General features: G+C 55.5%; 12 protein-coding genes across 12 annotated transcripts; 6 read left to right on the plus strand and 6 right to left on the minus strand.

The window, feature by feature from the left end:
* Positions 1-20: 20 nt before the first annotated feature.
* PG985_001373 (uncharacterized protein) lies at positions 21-1,053 on the plus strand (the record flags this gene model as incomplete). Its single annotated transcript, XM_066821142.1, has 3 exons — positions 21-328; positions 402-583; positions 662-1,053. 3 exons carry the CDS (start codon positions 21-23, stop codon positions 1,051-1,053), a joined length of 882 nt encoding a protein of 293 aa, XP_066692021.1.
* Positions 1,054-1,146: 93 nt separating this feature from the next.
* On the minus strand, positions 1,147-1,920 carry PG985_001374 (uncharacterized protein; the record flags this gene model as incomplete). Its single annotated transcript, XM_066821143.1, has 1 exon — positions 1,147-1,920. The coding sequence occupies one exon, from the start codon at positions 1,918-1,920 to the stop codon at positions 1,147-1,149; it is 774 nt and encodes a 257-aa protein (XP_066692022.1).
* A 128-nt stretch (positions 1,921-2,048) lies between these two features.
* PG985_001375 (uncharacterized protein) lies at positions 2,049-2,915 on the minus strand (the record flags this gene model as incomplete). Its single annotated transcript, XM_066821144.1, has 1 exon — positions 2,049-2,915. The coding sequence occupies one exon, from the start codon at positions 2,913-2,915 to the stop codon at positions 2,049-2,051; it is 867 nt and encodes a 288-aa protein (XP_066692023.1).
* A 671-nt stretch (positions 2,916-3,586) lies between these two features.
* PG985_001376 (uncharacterized protein) lies at positions 3,587-5,964 on the minus strand (the record flags this gene model as incomplete). Its single annotated transcript, XM_066821145.1, has 7 exons — positions 3,587-3,918; positions 3,986-4,116; positions 4,180-4,409; positions 4,467-4,696; positions 4,844-5,113; positions 5,155-5,291; positions 5,960-5,964. 7 exons carry the CDS (start codon positions 5,962-5,964, stop codon positions 3,587-3,589), a joined length of 1,335 nt encoding a protein of 444 aa, XP_066692024.1.
* Positions 5,965-6,316: 352 nt separating this feature from the next.
* PG985_001377 (uncharacterized protein) lies at positions 6,317-7,219 on the plus strand (the record flags this gene model as incomplete). Its single annotated transcript, XM_066821146.1, has 1 exon — positions 6,317-7,219. One exon carries the CDS (start codon positions 6,317-6,319, stop codon positions 7,217-7,219), a length of 903 nt encoding a protein of 300 aa, XP_066692025.1.
* Positions 7,220-7,346: 127 nt separating this feature from the next.
* PG985_001378 (uncharacterized protein) lies at positions 7,347-9,658 on the minus strand (the record flags this gene model as incomplete). Its single annotated transcript, XM_066821147.1, has 2 exons — positions 7,347-9,038; positions 9,095-9,658. 2 exons carry the CDS (start codon positions 9,656-9,658, stop codon positions 7,347-7,349), a joined length of 2,256 nt encoding a protein of 751 aa, XP_066692026.1.
* An 891-nt stretch (positions 9,659-10,549) lies between these two features.
* On the minus strand, positions 10,550-10,997 carry PG985_001379 (O-methyltransferase; the record flags this gene model as incomplete). The annotated part of the gene is made up of 2 exons (XM_066821148.1): positions 10,550-10,698; positions 10,862-10,997. The coding sequence occupies 2 exons, from the start codon at positions 10,995-10,997 to the stop codon at positions 10,550-10,552; spliced, it is 285 nt and encodes a 94-aa protein (XP_066692027.1).
* Positions 10,998-11,113: 116 nt separating this feature from the next.
* On the plus strand, positions 11,114-11,515 carry PG985_001380 (uncharacterized protein; the record flags this gene model as incomplete). Its single annotated transcript, XM_066821149.1, has 1 exon — positions 11,114-11,515. The coding sequence occupies one exon, from the start codon at positions 11,114-11,116 to the stop codon at positions 11,513-11,515; it is 402 nt and encodes a 133-aa protein (XP_066692028.1).
* Positions 11,516-12,270: 755 nt separating this feature from the next.
* PG985_001381 (glycosyltransferase family 32 protein) lies at positions 12,271-13,594 on the plus strand (the record flags this gene model as incomplete). Its single annotated transcript, XM_066821150.1, has 2 exons — positions 12,271-12,299; positions 12,805-13,594. The coding sequence occupies 2 exons, from the start codon at positions 12,271-12,273 to the stop codon at positions 13,592-13,594; spliced, it is 819 nt and encodes a 272-aa protein (XP_066692029.1).
* An 857-nt stretch (positions 13,595-14,451) lies between these two features.
* PG985_001382 (uncharacterized protein) lies at positions 14,452-15,475 on the plus strand (the record flags this gene model as incomplete). Its single annotated transcript, XM_066821151.1, has 2 exons — positions 14,452-14,743; positions 14,844-15,475. 2 exons carry the CDS (start codon positions 14,452-14,454, stop codon positions 15,473-15,475), a joined length of 924 nt encoding a protein of 307 aa, XP_066692030.1.
* Positions 15,476-17,170: 1,695 nt separating this feature from the next.
* Positions 17,171-18,714, plus strand: PG985_001383 (monocarboxylate transporter; the record flags this gene model as incomplete). Its single annotated transcript, XM_066821152.1, has 3 exons — positions 17,171-17,824; positions 17,891-18,154; positions 18,244-18,714. The coding sequence occupies 3 exons, from the start codon at positions 17,171-17,173 to the stop codon at positions 18,712-18,714; spliced, it is 1,389 nt and encodes a 462-aa protein (XP_066692031.1).
* Positions 18,715-19,317: 603 nt separating this feature from the next.
* Positions 19,318-19,741, minus strand: PG985_001384 (uncharacterized protein; the record flags this gene model as incomplete). Its single annotated transcript, XM_066821153.1, has 2 exons — positions 19,318-19,531; positions 19,614-19,741. 2 exons carry the CDS (start codon positions 19,739-19,741, stop codon positions 19,318-19,320), a joined length of 342 nt encoding a protein of 113 aa, XP_066692032.1.
* Between the last annotated feature and the right edge of the window lie 166 nt (positions 19,742-19,907).

Raw genomic sequence — 19,907 nt, forward strand, 5'->3', positions numbered from 1 at the left:
TTCAAGAAAAGCCTCTGAAAATGACTGTCTCCTCGACGAACCCCTCCAAGGTGTGGTTGATCACCGGCGCCTCGAGAGGCCTAGGCTTCGAGCTCGCCAAAGCCGCCCTGACTGCCGGGCACACCGTGATAGCCTGCCGGAGATCCCATGCCAGCAAGGACGCCTCTTCCGAAGAGGTCACCAAGCTGGGCGGCACGTGGGTGCAGATCGACGTGGACAGCGACACCCTCGAGTCCGAGTTGGCCGCCGTGATCAAGCAGCACGGCAAGGTCGACGTCCTGGTCAACAATGCCGCCCATGGCCTGGCTGGGACTGTGGAAGACTGCAGGTAAGAGAGTGCCTATTCCATAAGGGGCCGCCGATTGGCCTTTGCTTGCCATCCTTTGCTGAACATCCCACAGCATCGAGGAGATCAACCGCATCTTCAGGGTCAACGCCCTGGGTCCCATCCGCACCGCCAAGGTGGTCATCCCATCGATGCGCGCCCAAGGTAGCGGCACCATCGTCAACATCAGCAGCTCGACCGGCATCAACGCCTTGCCCGGTGTCGGCATGTACTCTGCCACCAAGCATGCACTAGAAGGTCAGTCACTGGGCCGACGATCAATCGCACTCATCGCATACATCAGAGGAGTCACAAGCTGACAATATGATCCCATAGGCACGAGCGAGGCCCTCCAGGCCGAACTGGCGCCCTTCGGCATCCGCGTTCTCGTCGTTGAGCCGGGCGCCATGGCTACCAGATTCACCGACACCAGCCTTGAGAACTGTGCGGTCAATACTCCTCTCAGCGACTGCTACAAGGGCACGTATGCCGAAAAGGTACTCAACTACATGATGGATGTGCCGTCGTATATGGCCAAAGCCGGCAGTCCCGAGAAGGCCGCGTTGCGCATTGTCGAGGCCGTGGATGGTAATGGCATGTTGGAGGGGAAAGAGCTCGGACTCAGACTCCCCTTGGGCAAGGACGTTCTCCAGGATGTGGCTTCGAAGGGCAAGCAGCTGACGGAGCTATCGGCCAGTCTCAAGGATGTGATTGAGAGTATTGCATGAGCCCGTGAGTAGTTATGTTAGGTGTTAGGTAGCTTAGGTATTCAGACTGCCATGCATCTCTCAATTGTGCCCTGAACTAAGTGTATGCTTCAATTATGCTACCACTTGGTCATGCCAGAGCACAGGTGTATCTCTTTCAGACCTCTTGATGGTCTTCCACCCTGATATCTTCTTATTATCCCAGTTGATGGCGTCACAGCTAATTGTGCCTTCAAACTTGCGGCAGTCCTTGCCTGAGAAGACAAGGTAACCAGTACCAGATCGGGAAGCCACCTCATCCGTCCGGGGTTCGTGGCCCTGAAACCTTGACCAGAATTTGGGGGATCTGAAGCTGTTCTTTTCGAAGGTCTCAAACCGACCTTGTTGCTTCTCTTCAAGAGACTGGCGCCCTGCGTCGGTGCTAGAATCGCTGTCGGCTGCGTCACCAGGATTACTCAATCCATTTGAGTCGTCCTCGGCAATCTGGCTTCCCTCTCCATCTTCTTCCCCGTCATCCGAACAGACTGCTGAAGTAGTTACCGCATCAGGAGTTCCATCGGCGTCTCCAAGACCATCGATAACCCTATTCAACGCTTTCCTGCTGCCAGCCATCAAGACCGTAGCCTTCATGGCCCCTTCCAAATACAAATCCCCAACCACGCCCTCGCCATCCGCCGTAAGTCTAAGGATCTCCAGTGTCGAGGAGGACGCCTTTTTGCTTTTCCCGAGCTTGACCTCGTACGTCCCGAAGCTCTTGCGCACGTCGAATGCACCCCCACCACCATCACCGCCATGAGACTTGTGGCCTGCTTTCGATTTTCCCGCGCGGCCTCCGACTCGGTTGTGCATGTGCCGCGAAGAAAAGACCGCATCCTCCCAGTTGTCCATATTGTACTTCGAATTTCGTAATGGGAGATTTGGTCAATTGCGCAGTTCTTAGTCCCATGCTGTCTTGAGGAGGCAAAATCATTGACGTCATCGACCCTAGTTCACCGTCCCGACGGATCTTCTCTAGGCTAGCTACCCAATTCTATCTCTACTACCCATGGGACATTGTTACCCTCTTGGCCGTGGCTCATTATAGATGCATTTACCAGTAGACATTGATTCCTCGACCGCGAACGGCGCTGCAGCTCTCGATGATGTGGGAAGGTCTCGTAGGAAGCATTCTGTATCAGACCTCGTTCCTCTCGCGACCACGTCAGATTCTGGGCACCATAACCTTCGTGGATATGACCGAAGCAGTGAAGAAGAGGCTTCGTTCCTTGGACGGCCTGCCACAGGCGCGGACAGCCCAGGTGCTCCCCTCTGATGTTGGTGTCAAGCGCGTAGTCTACGCCGCCAGGCAGCTGGAAGCCCGATGGGATCCCTGGGGGGCCGTGGGTCATGACGATATCGACATCGGCAGGGATTAGGTTGTTCGCCTTGTCTGCCGCGCCGCTGAAGCGGTCTTCGTCGGGACCGTAGGCGAAGGCGTACCCATTGAACTCCGGCGTGTACGCGGACGCATAGATAGAGAAGGAGGCACCAGACCGAAGCGTAAACCGATGTAGCCCTTCCTCGAGATAATGGATGCCTCTATCCCGGGCGCCTTTCATGACCTCGAGGGCCTTGCGTGACTCGTCTGGGTCGTCGTCTTCGTCCAGGTTGGCGAGCCACCAGCTGCCGTCGAGTTCGAGGTCATGGTTCCCAGCGATGACGAGCTTCAGTTCTGCGTCCATCTGCTCAAGCGAAGAGATTGCTGAACGGTAGTTGCTGAGCCCACCCGCCATGGTGATATCTCCGCAATGCAGGACGACGTCGACGGCGGGAAGGCGCGCAGGGTCTGGGAAATGGCTGTTATGCGTATCGGACAGTATCAAGAATCTCACGACCGAGGCCATTGTGGGCGAACCCCCCAGGATGCTGCCTGGGAAAAAAGACTGGATACGATTGTTGAGTCCTGTGTAAGTCCAGTTTGCGGAATACAAATGTCGACCTGCTGCTGTTTCCAGTTGCGTTACTGTGAAGTCTGAGCTTTGGGGTCGGGAAATTTGCAGTGTAGGTCAAGAAGGTGTTTCGAACCAGGGGCCGTTGGCGACGGAAGCCAAAATCGAAAAAAAGGGAAGAAAAGAAAAAGAAAACAAAAAAGAAAAATAGATTTGAAAGCAGACCCTCGATTGCCGAGTGTTTTACCACTCGACCATCTAGCGTATGACATCCAATCTGGGTGACTCCGGTTACTGGACCTCTCAGTCAACAGGGCATGTATTGTAACCAGAGATCGGAAGAACGTATTCGTGGGTAAGTGCGTAAATATTTGTTGGAGACTAAAGTCGTCGAATTTCCTGGTACAACAAAAGCCTAGATGCCTTCGCTGAAGCCCCGTCCCTCCACACTTATCAGAGCTTAATAGTAACCAGCGGTTCCTCTACTATGACTCTTACTGATATAGGTAGGTAAACTTATTGTGAATAAGGACAGTGAGTTTCGTTATTCGAGTCACAGAGATCAACCTGTAGCTTCAAAGCTCTCGGGGATAGTTGCATAAGCGATTTCTAAAAGATTGATTGTACTAAATAAAGTTCGGCCCTGCCGGAAGCTGTGGAACTCCTGCCGGACCCTTCATCTCGTAGGGGCACCCATGGATACTCTTAGGCTTACTGAAGTTCGGTATGCTGCTCTCGTAGCCCCTAACCCTCGCGACCCGATCCTGCAGCCAGCCCTTTGAGTCGCGATAGAACTTTGGTGGCGGAGGAGCCGGCGGCTGGACCGGCGCATCGTGGCTGTATATTGAAGAAGCGGCGTAGTCCTGGGGGACCGTGTGGGCGCCGAATTCAGCGCCCGAGACGCGGAAAGAGTTCTTTCGCACCGTAATAAAGACAGGGCGAATAAGTGGAAGGCATGCTAGTTCGGCAGATGTCAGGACCAGTGTTTTCTGTACTCTCTGCCCCTAGAGTCTTCTGAAGCTCACCTGAGACCACGGAAAGATTCACCTCGACGGTAGACCACAGCATGATATCGGCCATGTTCCAAGGCAAATCCTTGTTATCGGAGTTGACGTCCTTGGCGAGGATGACGACCGCAAGTGATGCGGCACAGACTCTATGTTATGCTGGTGAGCGAACTTGCTATGATACATATATACACAAGGGATGGCGAGCTTACAAAGTGCCAAATCCGAACAAAGCGCATGTGCCGATCTTCTGCAATGTAGAAAACTGCTGAAGCTTGCGGATCTCGATGGCAGGGAGCACGATGATGACGACATCGATCAGGAAGTGTGCCAAGGTAGACCAGAAGATATACTTGGCGTCGTTGATGAAGCAAGTAGCACCTGGGATGCTCTTGTCCCAGTAGGCTTGCACTGGGATACAGTGGAATACCGTAATGAATGTCTAAGATTGTTGTCAGTATGCCTGATTTCCAGAAGCTAGGCGAGGGTGCTTTCTTACCCTTGCCAACAGCCAGCCAACACTCAGGACCGCCAGAGCGATGATCGGCCTTCTGATGGAGGATGTGCTAAATACGCGCCAGTAGAAGGCTAGAATGGCCAATTTGATGAGCGTTATAGAATATGTGAACGCCAATTGCAGGAAGAAGGTCAGCAGGTTGGAGTTCCACAGGACAAGCTCTTCTGGATCAGCATTACTATCGAGGTGGCGGCCCAAGCCGTCACTGATCCCTATCCGACTTGGTTAGTATATCGGTGACAAGATCGGTTGGTTTGTGATGGGGGCTCTCACATAACAGTATGAGTACACTCCATGCCGCAGAAAAGACCTAGTTCATGAGGCTATCAGTCAACCAGAATTCCCCTCAAAGGAGTCACTGCGAATAGGTCGAACACCCACGTAACCTGCCACGCAGCAGTAGTCATCCCACCACAAATCGACTTTGGTAATTTTTCTGGCCGGTATTCGTAATCCAAGTGCGCATGTGGCGAGAGAAAAGCTCACACCCAACGCGATAACAATGTTGAGTTGTTTTGTTGCCATTGCCGAGTTGATCGTACGGTCGGCATCTGGAGGCGGCAAGGTGTCCTGGGGGGAAGCTGGTCTTATTACCGGCTGGAACAGACGGAGAGGTGGTGGTTCGGCATCTTTATGGGCGTAGCCCGGAAGAAGATGTGCACATCCCTACTGTGCATCACAGTAGCAACGCCAAGTTGACATGACCAAGACTCGGTGTTGGACGTCAAGAAGCTTTGTGCGGCACCCGACTTGGAACAAACGGAATAGGCAGTCTTGGGCCAGAGCGAGTCGCGCTTGGCTGCCGCACTACACAAGAAATATTAGGTTTCCTGTTTTGCGCTGCTTTCGGTCTAGGCTCTAACCGTTCCGCTTCGGACGGCGCGCTATTCCTGGACGAGGATGTGTCAGGAAAGGGAGTGTTTGCTCCCGTACGAGATGAACAACGAGGGTGCTTATGCTCATGATCTAATGAGTCACTACGCCTCCGATATGTCCAGCTGACATCTTGATAGGGGAAGATGAAAACCGGTCCTGCCGGGGTAGTCAGCATAAGACAGGAGACCCCATGGACGGAAGAAGCCGGTTCTGACAACGCAAGGGGATCGCATCGAGTAGGTTCAGTCAGGTGCCGTATGGCTGTTGTTGCCCGAACGTCGTCGACATGAATGCCATTATGGGTCGAAACACGGGTTCGAGACGCATATTGTATCATCCGGATGTGCTCTTCTGGAAGACAATCCTCGATGCCGGGGGATGACCTCAATTTGCTGACTGACACCAGTTTAAGGTTGACGATCAAGTCCAACCCAGGATGTCCCTATCAGTTAGAAATAAGCATAAAATGACAACGGTGGACATTTTCTCGAAAAGAGGACCGCCTGAAGTCTTGGCGATGAGATACCAGTGGTACGGTCGTTTGGTTGGCGTGCATACACTCTTGAAGACCATCAGGCCCTGAATGAATGAACACCTACTTCATTGTTGCTGCAACACGGTAAGTTATTGCTATGACCGGCGAAACCATTGATGATACTGCGTTCGCTCAGGCAAGTATCGAAGTTGGGATGAGATGCTGCGACGAGTATTCCGGGAAATACTGTGTGCGCTCTGATGACTTACTGTGTGTGATCCAACTCGTCATTGATCTTAAATCATAGCGCTGAAGCTAATCTCGGAAAACCCCATCCAGGAGATCGCAGCTAATTTTAGGCCGACCCCACTAATTGTCAAATCCAACTGTCGTCACCACCTTCAACGTATCGTATCTGCCACCGTCTGTCTAGCGTGGAATAACCAAATCTGGCGAAGAACCATTGCGAAACAAGCTCATCATGATCCGGCCACAACCCCAAGAAGTCGAGCTGCTCGTGCTGGGCGCCGGATGGACCTCGACGTTCCTTCTGCCCATCCTCGAGAAGCAGGGCATCTCGTACGCGGCCACGACGACGGACGGCCGCGACGGCACCATCCCCTTCCGGTTCGACCCGGACTCGGACGACGCCGGCCAGTTTAAGCGGCTGCCCGCCGCCGCGACGGTCCTCATCACCTTCCCGCTCAAGAACAAGGGCCCTGCCCGCCGCCTGACCAAGCTGTACGCCGACACGCACCAGCAGAGCGCCGGCGCCGACGCCAACGCCACCAAGAAGAAGCCGCCCCACTTCATCCAGCTGGGCGTGACGAGCATCTGGAAGGGCACCGACGGCTGGCAGGACGAGAGCTCCCCCTACGACAAGGCCGACGTGCGCGGCATCGCCGAGGACGAGCTGATGGCGGTCGCCGACGGCGCGGTCCTGGACCTGTCGGGCCTGTACGGCGGGGCGCGCCAGCCGCGGCACTGGGTCGACCGGGTGGTGCGGACCAAGGAGGACCTGCGGGCCAAGGGCGCCGTGCACCTGATCCACGGGCAGGACGTGGCGCGCGCCATCGTCGCGCTGCACCGCAACTTCACGCCCGGGCGGCGCTGGCTGCTGTGCGACATGCACATCTACGACTGGTGGGACCTCATCGAGGACTGGGCCATCACCGCCCTGGCGGCGGCGGAGGCGGACCCTGCCAGCGTGTCCGAGGCCGAGGCCGCCAAGCAGAGCCAGCTCCTGACCTGGGTCGGCGAGCTCATGCAGGAGGAAGGCGTCAAGGCATTGCCGAGAGACAGCGCTCGGCTGGGCCGCGTCCTTGACGGTCGCGCTTTCTGGAAGGCCATGGGAATCATGCCCATTTGCGGTCGCGTTCGATAAGAAAAGGAACGTTTACGTGTAAATATAATAAGTACATACCAACTCGCTCATGCGCGTGTCTGTGTGATGCAAACAAAAAGTACCTATGAGTCACACCTCAATTGCGACTTCATCTCATAGCTACGTACTACTCCTCAAATACAAGTTTATCCCACAGCTCGTTCGAAAAGCGCTTCTTCAGCTCCTCCAGCGTCCAGCCCTGCTCGTGCCCGATCGCCGCCAGCGCCGACCGGAACTGGGGGATCTGGTCCTTGTAGGCAACCGTCTTGAGATACGTGCGCGCGTCCATGCCGCCCAGCTGGAACCCGTCCCACTCCTTGGCCCAGTGCGGCCGCACGTTCAGCCTCGTGCCGTCGCGGTCGGTGTACGACATCCACTTATCCGCGACGCGCTGCACGAAGCTGGCCCACTCCCCGTCCTTGTCGGCGTCCGGGATGGTCAGGACCTCGATGCTGGCGGTGCCCCATCTGTTGCCGTACTGCGGCGCCAGGAGCACGTCGCTGCCGCCCATGATCCGCATCTCGAGCGTGACCCGCATGGGCGCGCTGCCGTCCCGGTCGTAGTCGGCGTACACGAGCCGGATGGCGTCCCACCAGGCGCGCCGGACGACAGTGAAGTCGGGCCGCGAGGCGTCGTCGGCGCGGCCGGGGATCGGGATCTGGAACTCGATGTCGCGCACGCGCATGTTCTGGATGCCCCGCTGGAAGTGCAGCGCATTGGGCAGCGGCGTCACGATGGTCGGCTCGTCGTCCTCGCCCGACTTGGGCGCCAGCGTGGCCATGCCGTTCGAGGCCAGCAGCTGCGCCTGCCACGCGCCCGGGATCAGGCCGAAGAGCGTGCTGCTGGTCATGATGTGGCCCAGCCAGCCCTGGATCCATTGCATGAAGACCCCGGCCGGGTCCGGGTACTCGGGCGAGACCTCGACACCCGCCGGCGCCTCTTCGGCCGTGTTCCACGTGTTGACCCAGGCTTTCTGCTGGTACGGGAACCAGAACCACTCGCTGTAGTAATCGTCGGCGGCCCTGCGCTCGAACTTGGCATTGGCCTCCTCCAGCTTCGCATCCGCGCCGGCCTCGCCGAACCAGTCGGCGCGGAGCGCTTCGGGGATGTCGTCCTTCCTTACGGGCGGGATGGCCAGGCCGATGTCGATCTTGCGCGGCTTCATAACGGCGTAGGTCATGGCATCCAGCTCGAAGGTGATGTGCGTCACGACGCCCAAGAGACCGAAGCAGCCGGCGGCCGCTTTGATCAGCACCGGGTCGTCGACAATCTGCAGCTCTCCGTGGCAGTCCACATACTCGATGCGACGTACCTGGTCTGAGCAGGTTTTGTGTCTGCGCCCGGCCCCGTGGCAGATGGGCCCGTTGACGCCGCCGATGGTGACTTCGACGAGGATGACGTCGACAGGCAGGGCCCAGGTCTTGTTATCCAGGGCCCAGCGGCGGAAGTCTTCGTTGGTCACGCCGGCGCCGATGCGACAGAGTCGCTTCTTGGGTCCCAGCTGGTCCTTGAGCTCGATCGTCTTGAGCTCCGAGATGTTTGGCCCCACCATCCCCGTGAAGGTCCCGGGCTGGATGCTCATGGCGTCGGGCAAGGACGTGACCTGGGTCAGATTGACGAAGGACACCAAAACGTCATTCCCCTGACTGAAGATCGGAGACCAGCTGTGGCGGTAGCCCGCACAACGAATGCGCAGGTTGTTGGACGCGCACCAGCGGACGAGATTCTGCACACCGAGGACCGTGGTGGGAGTAAAGGTGTACTTGGGCGTGTTTTTCACGGTTTGCCCCCAGTTTTGGAACTCATACTGGACGTCAACCTGTGGTCAATTGTCAGCTAGATGGCCTGGGTGATGTGCGTTTCAAGGCGGCTCACCTCTATCGCCCTTGACTTGGCTTCATCTTCCCATATCTGCGGTCGGCTGTGCGGCTTTGCCTCTTCTCTGAAGCAGCTCGTAACGAAACTCTTGACATTGAGGATCTTGAGGATGAAGTTCTTCAACACATTAAAGAAGGACTGTTTGATAACAGACGACTTGGCCTTCTTGGTGGCACCAGCATGATGGATGGAGTGACTGCAAGGGAGTTTGAAATCCTTGCCTGCCACTTCCTTGGCCGTCTTACCATCCAAAAAGGACTTGATTTGGTTCCTCAGCTCGGGCTGCTCGATGTTCCGTAGTGCTGACTTAAACGCCGATGTGTGTTGCATGGCACGCAGGATGCCCCTGATCTGGACTTGTTGGTCAAACTTCTTTTCCAGTATTGGCTCAATCACATCATGCTTCAATGGCTCCGTATCAACATGGTGCTTGTACTTGACATCGTCTATGTGGTCGAGTATTTGGCGAAGAATGTGATCGCGCTGGAGGGAGTCGACGCTCAAGGGGTGTCCCCCGGCGCCATTGGCGGTGGCGGAAGACGACGAACTCGGCAATGACATGACAGCGGATGTTTAGGACCGGCAGTGGTAAGAACACTCATGTCCCTCCTCGCCTTGCCACGCCGGTCATGCGCTCCCTAATATATACATGCGAATAGGGCTGAGTGCTAGCGTGGCCTGCCTCAATCGCCTGTTCTCGTCCAGATGTGGATTGCAATGTCTTGCTGACAGCAGCCATTGGCTTGTCCTGGCTATTCTGATTGGTTTGGCTGCGGACTCGAGACCCTGTGAGCTGAACCACATCGGGCGCCCAGGATGCCTCCCATCGTGCAGTGAAGCGATTGGGGAATGCGCTCGGTGGGATGCAATTGATCTCATATGCTTTCTCTCCGAAAAGTCTTCCCGAGTTGACAGCTAGCACTTTTCTGCCTTAATGCTACTTGCTGTTCCATCAATGCGACGTTCGGTCGATGCTGATTGATGGCGTCCATCAGGCAGACCCCGAGGCATCGCCTGAACCACTGACCCGGCCTCCAATCCCGGCCAAAAGGACGCTGCGGCAGATTCGAACGACAGGAAAAAAGAAAGAAAAATAAGGTGGAAAAGGGAACCTAACGTCAGCCCGGCGCTCAATAGCCGCCAGCCTTCATTGGCAGTTCGGGGTCCTTGCAGCTGAGCCTCCCAAGTTCTGCATGCGCCTGTAAGATTTCATCATTGTACTTGGGGAAGGGGGCTGAGACTAGTTCAATTGGCATCAACAGGAGGATGGGTATCTTAGGGCCTCCAACATGGAGAGCCCGTTGGTCAATTTCCATCCACCGAGGACGTTGCGGGCCCGCAACAAACCGAGGATCCAACGTCAGCCCAACGAACACGAAAATAGGAACCGGATCGGGAGATGCATGGTTTCTCAATGGCATTGATTGATATGTACTGAAGGGATCACTCCAATCAACAAATGCCAGACCACAGTCCCCGCTCTTTGGAACCGAAGTAGGTCATCGTAGTGGGGTCAAAGTCGGCGGCCCTGGAGTCGGCGCCCGTCTCGGGGTTGACGTTCTCGTGGACGAGCAGGCTACTGTAGCCCGGCCTCATCGTCGCTTTGTTGCGGTTGACGATACATTAGCACGTATTGCCAGGCGAGTCATGCAGCACGACGTGCATATAATAGGTGCATGTGCCCCGAACGGGCTCCCCGTCGTATAAGTTGTGGCACATGCGCTCGATGCGAGGATACAGCTCGTGGATCTGCGAGATGATGACTAGCGCCAGGTCCCACGTCGAGCCCGTTGATCAGCCACTGCCACACCAGGTAGATTGACATCTGGTTGTCCAACCCCGGCCGGAGTTGTAGATAGCCGACCGTGTGGTCGTTGAAATGCACGTCATGAGGCGACATGGCATGCAGGAGTTCGAACCAGCCCGCCTCAGTCTAATAGCCGCCATTCTAGTAGATCCCTTCAAGCTTGTCCGTTGGAGCCTTGTAGCCCATCTCCCTAAGTCGAGGGCAGCACCATGGTACTTGCCTCTTACATCCCGCTGTTGCAGCCGATCCTCGAACCCATGTTGGGTCGCCGCGTATTCAGCTCGCGCACCGGCTGGAAGCAGTACGGGAGATACGGCTCCAATCCCGACGCCACCAAGCGACCTGGCGGCAGGTCCGGCTATCAGCTGTCCCTGCAGACGGAACGGCGCCGACTCGACATGGGGAACGTGCTGTCGGCGGCGCAAACGAACGATAGCGGGAGCCAGGAGCGGCTCCTGGTGGCGTCGGGCGGACAGTCAGTCTGCTTCGTCAAAGTCGTTCGGCACGGAGCCGTTCAGTGCGACGGAGGAACACGACCTCAAAGCCAACTTGGCGGCATCGTCCGGACGGACGAGTTCAGCGTCTTTTGCGTACCATGTAGCAATGACTAAAGTGGCCTGTGGTAGAGAGTTTTGTGATTGTGCATGATCAACATCATGTGGTCGTTTTATGATGATCTCTACTTCAAAAAGCAGCGACAGACCGCAGACGATTAATATAGGAACCAGAAGCTGGAAGTCGATAACCCAACGAAGCCAAATACAGGAGAAGTTGCCATCAGGTGTTCATGTACCCCCAGCACGAGAGGAAACGAATGCAGCGGCCGTTGAGATGTGGGACAGCACCAGAAGCGGGACTGCAGTAGAGAGCTAGCGTTGCCATTTTGCGGGGGGTCCTGATCTAGGTTCAAGCTTCTAATATTGGCCCTACACAGCGGGCCGTGTCACCTACATACTCTAAGTAAGTAGGTAAGTGAGTGAGTACTCCGTCCTTAGTACTACATACATTTTACGCTAAGCCCTATCTTTATGGGACGTCGCATCGGGATTTTTTGTATGACGGGGCTATTCCCACGTTGTCAGCGCTTTTGCAGAAATGAGAGACGAAAGTTGGCGGCGCAAAGCCGGTGAGACGACGAAAACGAAAGATGTGCGGGTGGCCGATAGCCAACACAATCCTCCTCGGGAAATGACCCGCGGAGGAACCTAGGGGTCAAGAGTTGATGGAAAATGTGATGAAATGCAGTTAGCCGGCCTTGAAACCTCCCTCGCACAGGCGAGCGCGGCTCCTATTGGTACAACATGTGGGCATGTTTGCTGCGCCGCCAGAGGTTGGCTCGCGATGAAACCCCATCGCGCAGCCCAATATGACTCCCAACTCCCATTGGCACAACACGTGTCGACAGACATGTTTGCTGCATCGCCCCCACCCCTGGCTAATACTGTCTGTCGCGCATCGCGCATCCAGGCTGCCGGGCCAATATGACGGCGGTTATGGTAGCGAGGAAGCAGCTTGTCCCTGTGGCCCTTTTCCTGAGGTCTCTTTCTTGGACTCTTTCATCATTCAATCTTCCATTCATGGCCCTCCTCCCACTTGCTTGCGTTTGCCGTAGCTCTTAACGGTCGATGGATTCCACAAAACGCCTCAGAAGCAGCATGTTTTCTAGGCTGGGTGGGAGTAGATATGTTTACGTTCTTTACCTCGGCTCCGCCGTTCTTCTTTTCCTTGTTGTCCGCATTTCCTTGCTAAGTTACAGCGCTCCTCCAAATAGTGAACAACAATCCTGTAGGCTACAACTCCACTGCTTCCCGCTGATGTAATCCCAACTGACTGTGAAAGGGGCCGACCCATCGTCAGAACAATCGTACCTCCCACCAGAGACCTTAGTAAAGCCCAACAGGCCCGTTCCCCATTTTCCAAAGAAGATATGGCAGAGTTGGAAGGATGATTCCGAAGACCCAACAGACAGGACTGTCGGCTTTCCGCACCGCTGGCGAGCCGTGAACCCGACATATCGATATGAGCGCATCACCGACGACAACATCGTGGCTTATGTCCAACAAAGCTTCAGTGCCGGGGTATCCGACGCCTTCGCCAACGTGACAGATCCGATCCTGCGTGCCGACTTTCTGAGATACCTCGTCATGCTCAAAGAGGGAGGCGTCTGGTCGGATATTGATGTCAATCCCCAGCAGCCCATCGACAAGTGGATCCCCGATAAGTACCGAGAGTCGGTCAATGTCATTATCGGCATTGAGAATGACCACCAGAAACAACCCATCTGGCCAGGCGTGCCCTACTCTGTGCAACTTGCGCAGTACGTGATGATGACAAAACCGGGCCACTTGGCCTTCAAGAAGCTCGTGTCTGAAGTCACCGAGAATCTCGAGCGACTTCTGCGGTCCAAGAAGCCAGGGGACCGCATCACCTTCGCCGACGTCATGTCCACCACCGGCCCTTTTGCATTCACGAAAACGTTCATGGACTACTTTCTCTACGTCACCGGAGAAGAGCACACGGGAGACGAGCTGAGCAATCTACAGGAACCAAAGCTCATCGGCGACGTATTGGTCCTGCCCAAATATGCTTTCGGTTGGCTTGGCCACGAGCATGTTCCGGAAAAGGGGGATCCGAAGATCCTCGTAGAGCATTTGTTCATCGGTTCTTGGAGAGAAGGACATCCTGGCTAGCCCAGGTGTAGCCAATGTATGATTGTCAGACCTGTCGTAGTCTTGGATATACTTTCAGAATATAAAACGAATACTATGCGTATTTTCATGATGAGTCCATCCGACTGAATGACCAAAACACCCATTCTTGCACAAAATGATAGCCACGATGCAATGCAAAGTTCAACTGCAGCCCTCCATACATGTTTGATTAGTACTCAATCCCAATGTGTCTATAACGTACTCGAGGCGCAACCTTTCCGAACATATATGAGACCGGCATTCCACTGCCAATGAAAGAGGCGGCAGTAACTGACAAACCGATTTTCATATCGTCTCTGACATTACTGCTACACACCCAATAACAAGAGACACAAATTTGTTGGCCTACAAAGAGTCTGTTGGTTCGGTGCCGCACTTGACCGGGGTTGAAATCCACAATACCAGGGAGGTTCTTCCGAGAAAAGAGGTCCCTCCGGGCGCGAGATTTCGTGCCTGACCAGGGTGAAACGGGCCCCAGCCCCCAGAGAGCATTGATGTGTGCTTTCCAATATGGACTTAAGGCGGTTAAGAGCGCCTCCCGACACGTAAAGATGCCTGGCGGTAGGAAGTAAACAGCCAATTAGACCACCCTAAGTCAGATTGTCACGCGATTCGGCCCCAGGCCATTGGCGGTACGGAAGGACCAAAAGTCTTAGCCTCCCTCCTTCTTTCTGGCTTGGTCATACTTTTACAAATCCCCCCTTCGCGTAGGATCAAGTCTGACACACTTTACACCAGATTCTTTGTCGAGCCTTCTGTGTCGCTGAACATTCCAGGCTCCAACGAATTTCTGACATATTTTCTGTTATCCATTGGATTTGCTCGACTCAGATGATATGGCTTTGAATTTTCCCCCGCGGCGGTGGCATACTTTGGTGCTGCTGGTAGCCTCCTTGTTCCCACCCCTCGCTCTCTGCGCTGGGGCTGGGACATGTTATTATCCCAATGGCAAGGTGGCCGCGGACGATTTACCGTGCAATCCCAACTCGGACGTAAGTCCCTGTTGCGGCAACGGACTCGGCTGGGTCTGTATGGAGAACGGGTTGTGCCTAGCACCGCAAGGCAACACCATTCGGGGCTCTTGCACCGACAAGAACTGGGGAGAGGGCTGCACACGTTTCTGCTTAGGTATGTCACGATACCATGCCTTCGGCCAACTGGGATCTGTGTAACACGGCGCGTCGCTTTGAGTTCAACACGTTGCTGACAGTTATGATCAAACTCCCAGGGGAAAATCTCGGCGGCACGGACTTGATCTCGTGTGAAAATTCGACGGGCATCGACACGTCGTACTGCTGCGACCACCAGAATGGGCCGTGCTGCGAGAACGGTGTCGGTCGCTTCAATGTGCTGCCCCCACATCCCTCGACCTCGGCGACGTATAACAATCAGGCCTCCCGCTACGACGTTCTTCCTCAGTCTCTCAAGCCTTCCCCGACACCGACCTCTCCCAGCTCGGCAGCAGGACCCAAAGCTTCAGATCGCGATGGCCAGAGTTCTGCGGATCAGAGCGGACCAGCGGCCACTGCCGGCACAGCGCAACCTACCGACAAGTCCAGCGAGGGGCTCAGCTCGTCGGCCTCGGCGGGTATTGGCGTCGGAGTCGGCCTTGGTGTCAGTGCCCTGGCCGTCATCTCCTACCTGTTGTGGAGGAGGCACCGGAAGAACAAAGCGAGCCGCGACTTCGCCCAGGGATCCCCCTCTGGGCCGTACGGTGTGGCATCGGGCATGCCACAGCAGCAAGCCGTCGCGGAGTACTATAAGCCACAACCACAACCGCAGTGGCAGACATCGCCCCCACAAGAAATGCCGAGCAGCACATATGTTCACGAGCTCGGGCCTTCGCAAGGTCCGCGATGAGAGTATTGAATATCGTTTGATCTTGTGTTTTCTTCAGCTTATATACCCTTTTACAGCATTTAAATTAAATAACACCCGATATTCGAATGAAGACCCCGATTCTTTTGAAGTTACAAAGTGATTCGCTGACTATTAGAACATCCTATTCTGTTCTTACCCCTCTGTATACTGCCTCGTTGTTTAAGATGAACAGAGCGTTACACACAGCCCCCGGTGGTAACACTAAGCCCCTATGCGGAAGTCGGTACATCATTACACAGCGTGTCTCCTGAGTACGAATATATGAAAGTATGCAGTCATCGACTGGCCTATCATAATAGCGTGTCAAAATTCCGCGACGGGGAAAAGGGGCAAACATGCTACGTTATCCGAAGTACAACGCGGTGTACATCTAAAAACGGGCCTGCATGGCGACACTGTTGGTTACATCCTGATAGCAGAGCATTTGAATGCTCGGAATCATAAGCATGCCAGGCTCAGGTGTCCTATTCCTGTAAGGTTCAAGACTTTCTGGCGGGGAAAGACGACGGCTTTCATACTCTGACTTCCATTTTAAGTATAATACGTGTGGATACTTGGGCTGTAATCAGAGTCTATCTTTTGAGGTTCGCCTCCGATACTTGTCCTTCAGTCCCGAGGTCCGTAGACAGCATTGTAAGACCACACACGTCTTGCCCTTTCTACCGCTTACATGCCACTTTTCATTCTTGCGAGACACGAGGCAGTGGTCATCGAGTATAAGAGATAGAGAATCAAGATGAAAGTTGTTCTGCGCTTGGCAATGCTTTTGCTCGAGAGACGGTGGTAGTGGCGCTTGACGCATGAAGTCTTGGGCCGGGCATCACCACCCGATTGTACCGGAACGGAAGCCGGTCCGCTTCCGTGTGGGGGGGCTGAAGATACGTCCGAGCTGCTGGTCCACGTTGGAGAGCGGTGTCTTAGCTACTGTCTGATCCGACCTGTTGACGCCGGGGAGCAGCCGAGGGCATCCGAGTCTCTTGCCTTATTTAGACAAAGCCCGAGTGCAGAGCTCATCGGCCGGATTGGAATGCTTCGAGCTTATCCAATCAAGCATCATGCATAAATGGGATAAATATTAAAACATTCACTTATGACATAGAATAATCTCTGGTCCGTTCGGTACGGCATAATCTAGTGGGAGCAACGCATTCGCAATTGAGGCAGATGAGGTACCGGTATGAGCAGAAACCGAGGCAATGGCGGGTACAATTGAATTGGGGCGTTCAGGGCTTAGGCTAGCGGGGCAGGGATAGCCGATCACCTCAAAAGTGCCGAATGATCAATGCTTAGCAGGGAAGCCACGGTAAAGTTATCCTGAAAACAACAACAATTCATGGCAATCAAGGAATCTTCCCTGACGCCACAAAATCTAGATACATACATATCTAATGTTTCCTACATCGACATTATCCTACATCTACGCGGTGATCTGCCTGCTGGTCAATATGCGAGATTTCCCCGGATAGTGGGAGACTTGGCTAGTGCTTAGCTCCAGCACGCCCTTCCAGCCCCCGGCGGAATGACAACTAAAGAGGGACTTCCTAGGGAGTTTTCGGCATGGAGACGTGAGTACATATAAATACGATTGGCTTGGATTGCCAATACTGTCTCTCTATGGTTAATGCTCGTGAGAGATAATGAGAGTAATTATAGTCCTGAACACCTATCATCCCAATGGCAGCAACAAGAGGCCATTCATTCCCACTGGTGTCCCAGTCGGATGGACCCAGGCCTAACTCCGAACATGAGCTCGACCCGCCTCTCGCAGCGCCCACGCTGGCGCTAGCTCCGATATCCCGCAAGAAGCAGGCGGCCGTGCTGTTCTCGGCCTTCACGACCATAGCCCTCACCATCGGCTACAACCAGTGCTTCGGCGTGTTCCAAGAATTCTACCTCTCCCCCGACCAAGATGTCCTGACGCCCGCTCCAGCCTCAGCGGCGTCCCCGCCCACCGCGCTGCTCGCCTTTGTGGGCACGCTCTGCTACGGTCTGACCTGGGCGGGCGGCATTGTCGTCAACCCCATCATCTCGCGCATCGAGCACGGGGCTTGGGAACCCACTGCCACGTCTGCTTCTTCTCCGTCGTCGTCTTCCTCCCGGCTAAGGCGCCTAAGGACCCTGCGCCTCCTGACGCCGAAGACGATCACCATGTCTGGGGTATGCTTGATGTCGCTCGGGTTCGCGCTGGCATCCCTGAGCACGTCCATCTGGCACCTTCTCCTCACACAGGGCTTGCTCGTCGGCTTGGGGATGTCCCTGCTGTACTTCCCACTCCTGGCTCCGGCCCCTGAGTACTTCACCAACCATCGCGCCACGGCCATGGGATTCGTGGGTTCTTTTCCATAATGCACACCCGGAAATCCAAGCTAACCTTGAGGTGCCCCACCCCCACAGATCCTCGCCGGCGGTGGAACTGGTGGTCTCATTCTCTCGCCCGTGATACGAGCACTTCTCAGCTCACTTGGAGGCCGTTGGACTCTCAGAATCTACGCCGCCTTCAACTTGGTCGCCGGCCTGCCTGTTGCATGGTCAGTGCCGCGCAGTCGATTCGCGACCGGCTCTGCTTCTGATCCACCCGAACGGCCCAATACCCATGTGTCGCGGGCGCTGGCCTCGAGATCTACCTTCATCTTCTCTGCAGTCGCTGCGTTTCTCCAAGTCCGTCCCCTACCTCTTTCCTTACTTACCCAGACCCGTTTTGGAAGTATTCCATCTGAAAAGTTCCCAGCAAACTGACTTCACGCTAGGCTGCCGGCGCACAACTACCCCTTTCCTTCATCCCCTCGTACACCGTGGTGCTCGGCCAAACCGCCTCGAACGGCGCCACCCTGCTCGCCGCGAGCAACGCCATCAACGCCGTGTCGCGCGTGCTGACGGGCTACGCTGGCGACCGGCTGGGGCGGCAGAACACGCTGATCCTGACGCTGCTGCTGGCGGCGCTGAGCGTCTTCGCCTTCTGGCTCAGCAGCGTGCTGGCGGCGACGTCGGCGACGGCCTTTTCGCTGTGGCTCGTCTTCATCGTGCTCTACAGCTGCTCGGCGGGCGGCTACTACGGCCTCTTCCCGGCGCTCATCGCCGAGGTCTTCGGGATCCGCCAGTACGCCGCCGTCAACGCCTTCATCCTCTTCGTGCGCGGGCTCGGCACCATGTTCGGCAGCCCCGTCGGCGGCACGCTGCTCGGCGCGCCCGGGGTCGAGGGGGACCGCGGCCTACGCTAGCATCGCGTACTGGGACGGGGCGCTGCTGATGGGGGCGACGCTGTGCTGTGCCGGGGTGCGCTGGGCGGATGGGAAGGGCAAGGGGTGGAAGTGGATTGCTTGAGGTATTATGGCTTGGGTGCTTCTTCCGATGAAACGTATGTATGCCAACGGGAACCTTCCTGGAGCCAACTTCAATTCGGACTCTGTTGCCATCAGCGAAGGAACACAGCAGAAGACGCCACCCCTCAAGTTGTGGTCACTTAGTCTAGCTTAGCAGTCGACTGTGGCTGGTATCTGTGCCATGGTGGCCAATCCGAAACCACTACGCTGGAAGACGCTAGAGCGCCTACTAGCTCCAAACTCGTCGGTTACGACCTAAACTAGCGGACGCAAGTCCTGCGTTAGTTGCGCTTAAGCGTCTAACAATTGTTGATCTCAATATTAAAGAAGGCAGGTCAAATGACAGACGATGTGGTTGCATGAAATGGGTTATTTTATCATTATTCTGAACCGTTCTGAACCGGTGCTTTGTAGTCATTACATCATCATCGTACAAATATCGTATATCCTGACGACACAAGCCCAACCTGTGAGGTCACAAAATCATCCCAGTTGAGCGGCTTAAATTCCGTACATGTTGAAGCCGCTCTTCTCCTGCGCCTGGCCGCCTGCTTGACCACCGGGGCGCTGTCCGCCGGTGATACCGCCAACGGCGCCGCCGACGCCGTCGGTCACACCGCCAACTGTCTTGCCGACGCCGTCTGTGGTCTGGCCGACAGCGTTGCCGAGGCCGGTCGTGGTTTGGTTGAGGCCGCTGCCCAGGCCCTGGGTTGTGCTGTGAGACGAGAGCATCTGTTAGTCCAGGGGTCTTCTTGACGTGAAGGCCTTGTGATGTATGGGTGGGGGTTGCTGCTTACCTGCCAACGGCGTTGCCGACGCCTCCCAGGAGACCGCCCTGGCCCTGAGCCTTCTCTCCGCCGGTCAGGACGTTATCAAGGCCACCGACGACACCGCCGAGAAGACCGCCACCTTGGTTGCCAGACATTTTGATGTGAGGTTGGATTGGTGAATAGAGTTGTGTGTGTGTGGTAACTTTGAAGTTGTGTATCTCGTGAGTGTAAGAGTTGATCTGAAGAATCTAAAAAGACAATTACTACATTGCAACTCTTCAGGGTCTTATATGCCTGCTGCTGCCCGTCATGTAAGTGAGA

The sequence above is a fragment of the Apiospora marii genome, assembly GCF_038362585.1.
Source record: "Apiospora marii strain CBS 49790 chromosome Unknown utg000001l_segment0_segment0, whole genome shotgun sequence".
Taxonomy (NCBI): domain Eukaryota; kingdom Fungi; phylum Ascomycota; class Sordariomycetes; order Amphisphaeriales; family Apiosporaceae; genus Apiospora; species Apiospora marii.